This window comes from Salvelinus alpinus, chromosome 37 (assembly GCF_045679555.1).
Source record: "Salvelinus alpinus chromosome 37, SLU_Salpinus.1, whole genome shotgun sequence".
Lineage (NCBI taxonomy): Eukaryota > Metazoa > Chordata > Actinopteri > Salmoniformes > Salmonidae > Salvelinus > Salvelinus alpinus.
The window spans coordinates 16,231,065-16,245,945 of record NC_092122.1 but is presented as its reverse complement, the minus strand read 5'-3'; the positions used below and the strand labels follow the sequence as shown (position 1 = coordinate 16,245,945).

General features: G+C 41.5%; 1 protein-coding gene across 4 annotated transcripts in view; it reads left to right on the top strand.

Annotated features, from left to right (window-relative positions):
• Positions 1 to 11,243, top strand: part of LOC139565924 (pleiotrophin-A-like) — a 70,628-nt gene extending 59,385 nt beyond the window's left edge. For all 4 annotated transcript variants that reach the window (XM_071386622.1, XM_071386619.1, XM_071386620.1 and 1 more), the window contains exons 2-5: positions 790 to 884; positions 1,216 to 1,389; positions 4,394 to 4,555; positions 10,406 to 11,243. In XM_071386622.1, coding sequence (XP_071242723.1) covers positions 791 to 884; positions 1,216 to 1,389; positions 4,394 to 4,555; positions 10,406 to 10,461 — 486 coding nt within the window. In that variant the 5' untranslated portion in view covers position 790 and the 3' untranslated portion in view covers positions 10,462 to 11,243. The remainder of the gene's footprint in view (positions 1 to 789; positions 885 to 1,215; positions 1,390 to 4,393; positions 4,556 to 10,405) is intronic.
• Positions 11,244 to 14,881: the final 3,638 nt, after the last annotated feature.

Genomic DNA, 14,881 nt, shown 5'->3' with positions numbered 1-14,881 from the left:
CTTTGCCTGCATCGCTAATAGACGTGGGGTGCATCAACTTCTGCAGTCTCAAACTGGAGAGGACTAAAAATACAGGGCCAAGTGCGTCAGGGCGGCAGTAAGAGCCATGTCAGTTCATGATTAATTAAAATTGCCGAATGTAAATGATTTCCCCACCAGGCTGTACCTTTTGCAGTAATTTGGGCACAGTAGAGCATTTTGGCATCCAAGACGCTCGGTAATTGCTTAAATCTCACGCTGATTCCCCTTCTGTGGGTTTTAGGGTATCTCCAAAATAAACAGGGGGAAAGTGAAAAGAGGGAATGAATGAGCTAATTCCACCACCCAGAGTTCCCTAGCACAGCAGCACCCGCGATTAGAACGGTGCTTCTCTTTATTGGGCCGCTGGGAGGCCGGAGAGCGCCTGGAGGAGAAACAATTAGTCTATTCATAAAGTACATGCAAAAAAGGTTTATTTCTATTTCCAAATCGTCTGTATCATTGTCTGACAGCCGATAACTTCCCCATGTCGTCTTACACGTCTGTAGACACGAGCACAGTGCAGCACACAGCAGGCCATTGTAGCAAATAACAACCGTTTATTCCACAAAGAGCCTGATCTTGCCTTCACCTGTAACTGTGAACCATACATGTAAGTAGGGGCATGCTGTGGTTCTTTGTCAGGTCTGCCCCTTCATGTGAAGAAATGAGAGGGTGGTGAAGGGGAGGCCTTCGATGGAATGTCTCCCACAGAGTTACATATGTTGCTGTACTTGTTATTCCTCTGTGTCTGTTCTCCCTCTCTCCTAGCATGTCAGGGCAGCAGCAATGGACGCTTCTGGCCGTCATGGCCCTCCTGGTCCTCACAGTGACAGCAGGCGAGGGGGGGAAAGCTGAGAAACAAGGTGAGAAACACCGGCAGATTGGCAGCAGTCAGACAGACAGATGATATGTGGATGGAGGGGGGTCTCCTATTACAGTACCTGCTACAAGGTATGAATGGTAATTTGATGCAAAGCTCAAATCAGGTCAGATTTGTGCATAAATACACTTTAAGCAGGGGGGCTCACTGCAGACTCACAATGACAGATGCATATCTCGGTGCTTTATATATTTGAATACTTTGACCTTTCACGGTGGTAGTGTAGCTCTAGCCTGGCCTAATTACAGCCCACATAATTATGTCCCAGACATGACTGCAGTATAAGGTTGGTGTGTGTGTGTGTGATCCTGCAGGGAAGAAGGAGCGTAAGTCGGACTGTGGGGAGTGGCAGTGGAGTGTGTGCGTGGCCAACGAGGGTGACTGCGGCCTGGGCACCAGGGAGGGCACACGCACTGGCACCGACTGCAAGCAAACAATCAAGACCCAGCGCTGCAAGATCCCCTGTAATTGGAAGAAGCAGTTTGGAGGTGTGTGAGTGTGGTCATGGGGAGCAGACTCAAAACACATTTATAATACAGCACAAACATGACTGGTCTAGGGATTTTATGTCATGCTTTTTGTTGTGTATCCATGTCCATTAAAGGGGAAAACATTCTGCTACTCAATGGAATAGGATTTCAGTTTTGCTTCCAATTCAGTTTTCATGTATGGACATCCCCAGAGAAAGATGGTATGGTTCAGGAAATTACAGCCTGGGTGTATACAGCAGAGATGTGTGTCATCTTCAAACAGAGCATGGGCTTCCTGCTACTTTCCCTACTTGCTTATAGCTCACACTCAGACTTGAACCCAAGATCTCTGCTTTGCTAGCACACGTGACCGCCCACCTGAAGTGTCTTACCAGTCGGCGCCACATGAAAAGCTAGCTATTCTCTGGCGCTAGTGGAGACACTTCAGGCTGAGGAGTAAGGTTCACACATACCCATATGCTACACATATGCTACACGCCAAATTATAGGTACAGAGGCACACGCTTTTAGAGCACTCTGTTTTGAAGATCCCTGTAGAATTCCCAGAACAATGGTCCTGTTAACCCCTCCTCATCCCCCCCTCCGCTCCCCTCAGCCGAGTGCCCTGGGATTTCAGAGCCAGGTGACAGCGGCCCAAGCTTTTATCTGAGAGGAGTAGGGAAACGAGTGTCACAGCCAAGAGGGAGCTACGCCAGAGTCCAACAAAAGGAAGGGAGAGCGGGATGGAGGGATGACAGACACACAAACAGACACACAAACACGCACACACACACACACGAATGCGGACACATTCTTACACACAAGAACGGGGCATGGCTATCCTTTCCTGGAACAGCCCTGCATCCTTGGGGAAGGAGTTTAAGGAGGACTGAATATAATGTAAAATAAGATCCTTAATGAAATCCAACCTGTAGACCTCTTAAATGTTTTCCTTCCATAAAGATAATAAAAGATCAAGTGAGAGAGTGGAGGCCCTCTTTGAAAGGCAGAGAATGCCAGACTGTCTGTGTATGGGAAAGACAGATGGAATCTTCAGAGTGGAGAAACTGGGAAAAATGGAGCATAAAGGAGACAATCCGGTCTTGGCAGGGAAATCCATACACTGGCTAATAACACGGTGCACCAGTTGGTGGTTGATAAAGAAAGTCCTGGGGCTGAGAATAGTTGGAATGTAAATATTTTTGCAAATATTACCGGTTCTGGTGTTTTGAGTAGAAGATCAGATTATTTAATGGATAAAAACTAAAATTAAAAAATTCCCTTTTCCAGTAAAAGAAAGGATGTTTCAGAACAGCAGCTCTCTGAGCTTGAGGGTCCAGGTCTTAATTGCTGATTCTAGGCCGAAAAATGTAATTACATTTAGTTTTCTGCTTGATCAGCTGTATAAAACCTATGGGATGTCTTCTGGGTGCTACAATCACCATAATACAAGCAACCTGGACTTAGGGGTAAACGTAACATAGTAATTACAAATCTGGGACACTCAAATTAGTATGATATGGTATGTATTCATTTGTGGCTGTCCATCCATTTTGTATGATATGTTACAAATTACAATTCGAATGATATGTTATGAATTGCAATTCATATAATTTATTACAAATCTTTATTACAAATACGTATAATATGTTACGAATTCCAATTTGTTATGAATGTTAGCTAGGTGGCTAAGTGGCTAACTCTAACATTAGCTAGGTGGTAGAGCCAGTTGGAGCTGTTCTGTGAAGGGAGTCATACACAGCGTTGTACGAGATCGTCAGTTTCTTGGCAATTTCTCGCATGGAATAGCCTTCATTTCTCAGAACAAGAATAGACTGACGAGTTTCAGAAGAAAGTTATTTGTTTCTGGCCATTTTGAGCCTGTAATCGAACCCACAAATGCTGATGCTCCAGATACTCAACTAGTCTAAAGAAGGCCAGATATATTACTTCTTTAATCAGCACAACCGTTTTCAGCTATGCTAACATAATTGCAAAAGGGTTTTCTAATGATCAATTAGCCATTTAAAATGATAAACTTGGATTAGCGAACACAACGTGCCATTGGAACACAGGAGTGATGGTAGCTGATAATGGTCCTCTGTACGCCTATGTAGATATTCCATAAAAAAATCTGCCATTTACAGCTACAATAGTCATTTACAACATTAACAATGTCTACACTGTATTTCTGATCAAGGATTAGCCCCTTTTTTTCAATTTTCGCCTAAAATGACATACCCAAATCTAACTGCCTGTAGCTCAGGCCCTGAAGCAAGGATATGCATATTCTTGGTACCATTTGAAAGGAAAACGTTGACGTTTAAGGAAATGTGAAAGGAATGTAGTAGAATATAACACAATAGATCTGGTAAAAGACAATACAAAGAAAAAAACAACCGTTCTTTTGTATTTTCTTTGTACCATCATCTTTGAAATGCAAGAGAAAGGCCATCATATATTATTCCAGCCCAGGTGCAATTTAGATTTTGGCCACTAGATGGCATCAGTGTATGTGCAATGTTTTAGACTGATCCAATGAACCTTTGCATTTCTGTTCAACATTTTGTATCAAGACTGCCCAAATGTGCCTAATTTGTTTATTAATAACGTTTCATGTTCAAATTTGTGCACTTTCCTCAAACAATAGCATGGCATTATTTCACTGTAATAGCTACTGTAAATTGGACAGTGCAGTTAGATTAACATGAATTTAAGCTTTTTGCCAATATCAGATATGTCTATGTCCTGGGAAATGTTCTTGTTACTTACAACCTCATGCTAATCGCATTAGCCTACGTTAGCTCAACCATCCCATGGAAGGGACACCAATCCCGAAGAAGATTTATTAATGTTATTTTAATGGACAAAGAATTAGCTTTTCTTTAAAAAACAAGGGCATTTCTAAGTGACCCCAAGCTTTTGAACGGTAGTGTATATACAGTAGGTATGTCTGTAACAACCCTGTAAAATGTGTGTTTTGTATTGTACATGTATGTCTGTTGTAACCATCTTTCTGTAGGTGAATGCAAGTATGACTTCCAGGCCTGGGGAGAGTGTGACATGGCGACGGGGAAGAAGAACCGGACAGGGGTGCTGAAACGAGCTCTCATGGATGCCACCTGTCCTAACACAGTGAGCGCCACCAAGCCCTGCGGCAAGATCCCCAAGACCAAGCTGCAAGGTAGGCTGAGGGGGAGTGTGGGAGAGCATACCAGCAAAGCCATAGATTTACATATATAGTACATATATGTCTTTACCAGTAGTGTATATCCTGAGGGATTTGAATGGTAAGCTAAACCACTGCAAAGGGAACACATGTTTAGTGAATGCTTAACTTACAATACCAGGAAATAGTGTAGGTACCAGTCAATATATCACTAGGCTAAACATATATATACAGTACCAGTCAAAAGTTTGGACACACCTACTCATTCAATGATTTTTCTTTATTTTGACTATTTTCTACATTGTACAATAATAGTGAAGACATCAACACTATGAAATAACACATGGAATCATGTAATAAGCATAAAAAGTGTTAAACAAATCAAAATATTTGTTATATTTTAGATTCTTCAAAGTAGCCACGCTTTGCCTTGATGACAGCTTTGCACACGCATTCTCTCAACCAGCTTCACTTGGAATGCTTTTACATTTACATTTTTACATTTAAGTCATTTAGCAGACGCTCTTATCCAGAGCGACTTACAAGTTGATGGAGTTCCCACATATACTGAGCTGCTTTTGTTGGCTGCTTTTCCTTCACTCTGCGGTTCAACTCATCCCAAACCATCTCAATTGGGTTGAGGTCGGGTGATTGTGGAGGCCAGGTCATCTGATGCAGCACTCCATCACTCTCCTTCTTGGTCAAATAGCCCTTACACAGCCTGGAGGTGTGTTAGGTAATTGTCCTGTTGAAAACAAATGATAGTCCCACTAAGCGCAAACAAGATGGAATGGCGTGTCGCTGCAGAATGCATCAGATCAAAGGACAGATTTCCACTGGTCTAATGTCATTGCTCGTGTTTCTTGGCCCAAGCAAGTCTCTTCTTATTATTTGTGTCCTTTAGTAATGGTATCTTTGCACCAATTCAACCATGAAGGCCTAATTCAAGCAGTCTCCTCTGAACAGTTGATGTTGATATGTGTCTGTTACTTGAACTCTGTGAAGCATTTATTTGGGCTGCAATTTCTGAGGCTGGTAACTCTAATTAACTTATTATTATTTTTATTTAATTTTTTTATTTAACCTTTGTTTAATCCAGCTCCACTATGGTGGAATTAGCCCCTTCACTGAGCCTAAAATGTTCAGTGGGAGTGATTTCTATAAGTCTTCAACTAGGGTGAACTAAGGTAAATACAAGTATTGAGCAGTCAAGTATGAACATGTAATGCTGCGTCCTCTCAGTAACTGCCAGTAGACATCTAGACTCGTCAAGAAACATCGATTTCTCTCTTTCAATTATGTAAAGCAGTGAGACTGAGATGGTCATGTGAGTTAGTCCAAACAGAACTACTGATCACAGAACATGACATGGAGGATTGCAGATTGTGGTTTTAGTTGGCAATTTGCCCAACAGACATTATAGATTTCTAATGTATTTAGTCTTGGTTCATTTCACCTGTCTGATACAATGAACTAGATGAGTATCTTAATAGAATAATGATATTTTGATATCAATTAAATTGCATATTCAATATTTAGGTGAGTCACAGTTAGCCCTGTTTGTCTAACTACTTCATTCAATGCGCTGATGAACATTGCCATTCATCATTCCTCAAACCGTGTTTAACATAAGATTTTTTTTTGCCATTCAGTTTGTTATAAGATGTATACCTCATGTCCAAACTTGACAAAATGTTCCAAAAGTAAATCAAATGAATGCTTTAGTTCAATGCTCCATCATTAATACAGTGACAGAATGTTTCCAACATGTAGAGGCCAACACACAGATTTTCATCTATTTTCCCCACATAAAGGCTTTATTAACAACTCCCACTTGTCCGTTATTTAGCTGATGACTCCCACTGTTAAAACCAATCAAGTGAGAGCAGAAGTTGTTTAAACATCTAATGAATGCTCCATGATGATGCCGGGAAAGGACTCATGAGGCTAGTGTGTACATTGTGTCCAATCTGACTGCGTTTTGACAAGTAGGCTACTGTGGTGATATGTTGAGAGTGTGAAACTGGAATAAGGGGAGATTTGGCAGCAGTAATCTGCTTTATGAGAGGGTGTGCCAGAACAGAACAGAATCTCAAGGAGCGACTGGACCTGAGCATTGTGTTTCAGGCAGGCTGCTTACAGTAAAGACAGTTTTCCTGCTCGAGGACAGAGAAAAACACGCAGTCCTGTCAATCTGATTGTGATTTTGGGTTCAATTCAAGTTTCCCTCGCCTCCTAATAACCTGGGAGTTAGGGAAATCAAAAAGCTAAAAAGCTGGTAAGACTGTAAGACTCTCACTGTGACGGAAAAAACATGTCAGATTGACAGTGGAGTGGAACCCCTGGCTTGGGTAATGGTTCTCGAAAAAACGACAATATCTTTCACATAAGCCGAGCAAAGCCTATTTAGGATGTCACATGTAAGGAATCTGATCCAAATTAAAATCATATTTGTGTTGGTGTATTTCTTCGGTGCACATGTATTTCAGTGACAGAAATAGCAAGGTGACACACAGAAATAACATTATTTCTTCAGTGATTAACATTTAATCGTAATCTCTATACTGTGTGTGTGTGTGTGTGTGTGTGTGTGTGTGTGTGTGTGTGTGTGTGTGTGTGTGTGTGTGTGTGTGTGTGTGTGTGTGTGTGTGTGTGTGTGTGTGTGTGTGTGTGTGTGTGTGTGTGTGTGTGTGTGTGTGTGTGTGTGTGTGTGTGTGTGTGTGTGTGTGTGTGTGTGTGTGTGTGTGTGTGTGTGTGTGTGTGCGCGCGCAAGCACATGAGCAGGACTGTATAGCACTGTACCTGTATGAATTATCATATACTCCCAAATGAATCCTGTGTGATGGAGGCCAGTCCTGTTTTAAGTTGGGCCTACTGCCCTGGGGAGGGTGAGAACCACAGTATGAAAGGAGGAGGGAGGGATGACGGAGAAGAAGAATAGAGAGAGTTGAAAAGAAAGACCTGCTATCTGAGAGTATGATTTCCCATGTCTGTCATTTGACAGATAAGCCCTGGTAAGCTAAAGGGTTACTGAGAAACAGAGAGGCTGACAATGTTTGTTGGTGTGTGTGTGTGTGTGTGTGTGTGTGTGTGTGTGTGTGTGTGTGTGTGTGTGTGTGTGTGTGTGTGTGTGTGTGTGTGTGTGTGTGTGTGTGTGTGTGTGTGTGTGTGTGTGTGTGTGTGTGTGTGTGTGTGTGTGTGTGTGTGTGTGTGTGTGTGCGCTTGCCTCTGTGTGTGTTTGTGTGTGTGTTGGAAAGGGATTACAGGCCAGGCAGAGTCGCAGAGGAGGGATCAGAGGACTTGTAATGAACTCCGGCTACAGAGCGAGGGACTATCTCACTTCCGTCTGGGGCCACCATATCCACCCAGTCATATTTACATTTCTAAACAGCCACCTTGTCTGCTGCTGCCAGGAGCAATGGAGAAAACATCTGTCAGGCCCATAGTCTTGAGGAGACAATGCTGCGAGGCAGCGAGGGAGCGATCTGAGATTCAGTGTCAGCTTCTCCCTTGTCTAACCTCAGGTAGAGATGTGCCCCACGGAATGAAATGGAAAGGCCGGAAAACAGAGAGTGACAGAAATGAAGCAGAAATGAAACATTATGAATACCTGTAGGATTCTCCTATTCTCCTCCCTCCTTACTCAGAAGAATGAGCAGGGGAGCCACAGTGGGAAGCGGAGAATGTCAGAGATGATTTGGGGGGAAACAAAAGGCTTTATAGTGATGAAAACCTTTACGGTTTATCATTCCCCTGAGAAGGGCTGTGTTGTTGTGTCTTTGTGTACAAGACAGCCCATTCAGACACATAATTCAGTCTTATTGCACTCGGCCTGTTTCACGGCATCCCGGTTCAAAACACATTCTCTCCGAGCCGCTCTGATTATTATGAGTCTGTGTCAAAAGTGAGGTGGCAGAAATGAAAGCGGAGAGAGTACACAGTAATGTGCATATGCAGCAGAAAGCACTCCGGCATGGTGAGAGCTCCAATCTCACAGACAGAGCTCGCAGAGGGAATGTGATTCTCTCTGTCTCCCTAGGGAGCCAAATGTGCTGACAAAGGCACAGGCAAAACACAGTTAAACAAATTAAAACCGCCCAAACAAATGGAGCGAGGAGCAATTTTCAGTGGATTTGTATGAACACCCACGTCCCAATCTCCAAACTCACAGAACTCTCTCGGCTTGTCCGCAACACGTATGCTTATGAGAAATGTATAGATTAGATAGCAGGTCCCTGGGGCAGTGACGTCAGCATTATATTTGAGGAGGATTCGAGTGATTGCACACACATTATGCAAGTTAGTAGCACAGGCAACATCTGGTAGGCTATCATCAATCAGTTAGACACTTGTGAATCATGAGTCATCTCTAGGTCTGTGCATTGGCCTGACGCATATCGACCCTTACAACGGGTTCCTTTATAACCACTTATTAATGATTTGTAAATTCTATACAAGTAAGTAATCATTACTTCTGTATTTACCGATGGATTGCATGTTTGTTTATCAGGGATAAAAGATTAGCATCGGGATGATTTACAATACTTTATATGCTGATTATCATCACATTCTTCACATTAATTCTCCAATGCTGATAGGATGTTTCACATAGATTATTAAAGGGCATGTGAAGGATAAGCAAATGATTCCTCAATGTTTACATGACTTTGTTACCGTTTAATGCTGATGGCTTATTGTACTGTACATGACTTGGCTTGGTACTGCATATTGGCTAATGCTGCATTGGTGGTGAATAGATCGATTCATGTACTGTAAATTCAAATCCAGTTTGAATCGTTCTAATATGTTGCAGTGGAGCAGCAACGTACAGTAGTATTGATGGAGTGTTTATGTTGTGGACGTTTTTCTCAGATTAGCTGGAGAGGGTGACAAGGCTTTCATCAACAAACTGACGTGGGAGGATCTTAAATTAGTGGCAGGTGGGAACTTGCTTTAGATCAGGTACAAAACAAACAGGTGTTGATTAGCCAGTTGACATCCTCGTCTGTTACCGCCCACCAACAACATCCCACCCTGTAATCTACAATGATAGGAGCTCCTGGGGGAAACAGACTATAGATGAGTCCTGCCTTTTCCTTGTTGTTTACTTTCCCCCTCACGCTCTTCTAAACACAGACAGACAGACAGACAGACAGACAGACAGACAGACAGACAGACAGACAGACAGACAGACAGACAGACAGACAGACAGACAGACAGACAGACAGACAGACAGACAGACAGACAGACAGACAGACAGACAGACAGACAGACAGACAGACAGACAGACAGACAGACAGACAGACAGACAGACAGACAGACAGACAGACAGACAGACAGACAGACAGACAGACAAGTAGACAGATGGATGGATAGATAGCAGAATATATGTATGGGGTGTGTGTGTGTGGGGGGGGGGGGGGGGGGTGTATGTTGCTCCTGTTCATCAGACCAGAGAGGGGGGTATGGACTGTGGTTCCTGTCACGGCTGCCAGGTACTAAAGCCACTCTTGTGGGACGATGATAAAGCACTTTTCATGTTTGTCCACATGCACAGTAAACCTGCACTCCTCAGGCCAGCGGTAGGATAAACAACACACCCAGGGAATGAGTGAGCGAGACAGGAGCTTGAAGTGGAGTGCCAGTTAATAAGGCCCAAATAAAAATAGCAAAAGATATTCCCTGTTTGATGACCAATGACAAGTTCTACTAAAACCCAAATGGTTGATGATATCTAAAAAACTGGCAAATTCACTTTTCATGGAAGACTGTCTGAAAGGCAGGTTATGATCATCAAAAACCTGACTGCAGGGTAAGAAACAGTATGCATGTAGATTCTATCCTGATGCCCACCTGTTCTTGCAGATGTCAAGAAGCCGAAGCGGGAGGGGAAGAAGAGGGAGCGCACCCCGATGGATTAGTGGTGCATCATGGGAAGCAGGACGTGGAAGTTGATGCTTATACTGCCCTATCTCAACATGGTTCCTATTTGTTTGTCCTGTAGGTTTATAGGGGCCTGTAGCAGCTACACAACAAAGAGTTGGATAGTAGTGATAAAATGTATTTCTTTCCTAATTTCTCATAGGAAAATCTCGTAGGGGATTTAATACTCTGTGTGAATAATACAAATTAAGCATTTCTTAATAAAATGCTTACCTTAACATTTTTCAGGGTCATTGTTGGAAAAAAAAATATATTGGATTTTTGTTCATATTACATAACATCCTTTTTGTTTGAGGTACAAAATGATTCTCACTCAAATAAAAAATCCTTTCTTGCATGTCTTGATTTAAAGCAGCTTCAAGTTAAAACCCATTACTGGGGTTTTAAAGGTTATTTTGCTGGTACCCTCAACAGCAAAATTGCTAACAACTTTTCTAACAGTTTTTGAGGGCATACATTAATAAGAAACATAAGTACTCATTGATGTAAAGGACATTCCTTTCCTAATGTTATCTACAGTGAAAGATGTAAACTATTGTCAGATGACTGTATACATTAGCTACTGTCCTGTACAGTTGTTAATGTGTAAGAGGTTGTGTCCAGTATTAGTTCTGGTCCTCCTGCTATTATGCTTCACTTTGTAGTTCCCCCGCTCTCCAGTTGAACTCTGAGTAAAACTGTTATTGTAGTTACAACTAGAGTTGACCTGTCCTAATTATCGATTACATTAAAAAAAATAAAGTTTGAAATGATGTCCAAATATGTGTGATGTTTACTCACCCTGATTGAAGTCATTGCATGTTCATATGAAATTATGGAGGCTTAATATGAAAGCTAAATATAAACCTAATGTGCGTAATTTCCAGTTCCGACCTAACAAGTGATACATTTCTCCACACCACTATCATTTCAATAATCTGGACACAAAATGCTTGAAACGTTTTTTTCATACATTTTATTTGAATTGATTTAAAAATTGAATATGGCACCATAAATCCACTGAATATGGTTAATATTTTACAGCTTCATAAGTGAGTGGCCAGTGATATTAACACTCAGCTTCACTGTCCAGAACTATTAAACAATCAACTAATGGCGCAAAGGAAATCATTAACATTATTACTGTACATTAGGGGTGAGGGAGTATCATATTAGGACAAGGGAGGGTGAGAAGGGAAGGGAACATTCAGATAGCTATTAAACACGTGTAGACCTATGTACATTTCAACTGTACCTCATCCAAATTACATATAATGTATACTATAGAGATATATACAAATAAAATTATACGTTTTTAACAGATAATATATCGACCGTATTAGGAGCCATGAGGCACAGTGGATGAGAGCACAATGATTCGATTTACATACTGACGCAACTGAAAAAAAGGAGCTATCTAGAACTTTAAAGGGTTCTTCAGCTGTCCCCATAGGAGAACCCTTTCAAATAACTATTTTTGGTTCCAGATAGATCTCTTTTGGGTTTCATGTAGAACCCTTTCCACACAGGGTTCTACGTGGACCCAAAAAGGGTTCTCCCTGGAACCAAAAATGGTTCTCCTATGGGGACAGCTGAAGAACCTTTTGGAAGAGTGTACATTGCTGTATATACATTTTCCACAAAATAGGTTTTTATAGTTTGTATTCTGTTTGTCCATTTGAAGAGATATTTCAGTGAAGTCACACCTACAATGGTTCAAAATGGTTCATTCCCTCGAGACAAGACATTGAATATGTTTCAATAACAATTCCCCCAGATATCTGGAAGAAGTCCAGATGTTTCCAATACTACACTGCATGTTGTAGCAGCTGGTCTCACAGTTTCTCCCTACGGTCAGTCTGTGTCCCTTTTCACTCATTACTCATTTACAAGTTGAGACAAAATGGATGCTGAACACACATCAGCACTTCATTGTTTGTCAGTAATGGATTTTTTTCTCTACAGATTCAGCAGGTTACTACTTGATTCTCCTCTTCGGCTGATCGTCAGTCTCACAAAGCCCAACCATGCAACAGAGTAAAAAAAGTGGGACAGTTGAGTGTACTTTAGTTCAGTTTTAAATGTCACGCGGTAGTGGTCCGTTCTCTAGAAATCATTCTCTCAGAATTGCATTTGTTTTCTCATTCACTAAACGATGATTCTTTCTTTCCCACCATAATATTGTCACTCCAATATACACATGTTCAGTCTGGATGCAGTACTCATCTAACACATACTGATACACTGCTCAATTATAGACTTTGTACAACAATATAATAGATATAGCTTTATAAAACGTGATACAAAATGTACAGTATGATGATCATATTGTGTTTACACGTGTTTAGGCAAAAATAAATGTTTGTCTTGTATCTTTATCTTCCAGAGTGTGTCTTTGGAAGCCACTTGCTTTTGAGACACTTTTCAAACAGGGAATGTGAGGTGAGGACAGAAGCAACATTGTTTGTTGAATCCTTTAGTGTTTCTTGCCCCCCTGAATGCAATGTGTGGTTTCTATGGGGTTGTCTTTATTTACAGATGCCACTTGGTGCTTTGACATGCTGAGGGTCTCTTATAGAGCAAAGCACGCACACACACACACACACACACACACACACACACACACACACACACACACACACACACACACACACACACACACACACACACACACACACACACACACACACACACACACACACACACACACACACACACACACACACATGAATATAGATGAAGTCATATGTACTGTTTATGTATGTGTGTTTGAGATCACAGTCTAATGACGTTAGAAATAATACGATACTAGAATTCCCATGGTTTTGTGCCATACTGTTTGTGTCCATACATTTCGTCCACACCATATGCTGATCTTCAACACAGTCCATTTATCTCTAACATGCTAATGTATTTCAGTCCACACACACACACACACACATACACACAAACACACACACACACACACACACACACACACACACACACACACACACACACACACACACACACACACACACACACACACACACACACACACACACACACACACACACACACACACACACACACACACACACACACACATTCTATTGTACACAGACACAGACAGACACACACACACACAGACACATCATGCCCACAGGGGCATGTGCCCCATCAGATTTGTCCTGTTTAATAATATATATGTGTGTGTGTGTGTGTGTTGTTGTTTTCTCTGTAATACTACTAGCCACCTAGCAATTTTATAAAGTTGGTTTTAGCTAGCCCAGATAGGTTCCCAATCTCCCAACCTCATAAATAGCTACCATGAAGCCATTTCAGGCTATCAAGTTAGAGTAGCTAGCTTGTCTAACTATCTTAGCTGGCATGCCTGCTGGCAAGGTTGGCAGACTTTAGAAAAGCAAGCATTTACTAAATGCACTGAATAAGACTCACATTCCTTTCAATCTTTACCCAGATTTTAGCAGAGATGCAGAGAAGCATATTTAGTTTCTTTAAAAAAAGAACCACCAGTCAGGAGGATACAGAAAGCTCAAGAGGTATGTTTAGACATGCAAAGAAATAGACACATTTTGACATATAATTAAACATAATGATTATGGGTCTAGATTGCAGGAAAAGGCTGTTTCAGGTGCTTGAAAAATGCCAAATTAGCCCCCCCTCAGGACCACCCCCAGCCATCTTCACATCTTCACATCCCCTGCACACACACACACACACACACACACACACACACACACACACACACACACCCCCACACACACACACACACACACACACACACACACACACACACACACACACACACACACACACACGTGTTAAAATACCCTCCAAACCTCCAGGGATGAATTCGATTAAATTACATGTTTTCCCCCTTTTACTAAACCTATGGCTTCCACGACCACAAGGAAGAAGGAGAAAATAAACATTTTAGACTTTAGAAGATCTTGTGCTTTTCTACATCTATGACTGTCACCTTAAATTGCACCACCATCTAACAAAGATTTCATCTACTGAAAATATAAAACATCCATTTAAATGTCAATGAGCAATTATAAGAATGGGTAATAAGTAATAAGGCACTTCAAATTGCTCAGTATACAATGTGGCGATATATTTGTCTGTTCAGATACACTTCACATACCACATCGCCTTGGAAACATGGCTATAAGTGGCAGAAGCAGCCCAACTATTTCAACTGGAAACAGAGACTCAGGATGCTCCCATCTCAATGGGTACTAACCCTCTGCTCAAGAACAGACCAAACAACACAGTAACAATCTAAATAAATACTCTTTCACACATTTGTCAAGTACTCTATCAAAACATCACAATTCTAACTAACTAACTACTAAACCAAAAAATCCCCAAAATCTAATCAACCACAATCATACATTTAGGGAGAAATAAATC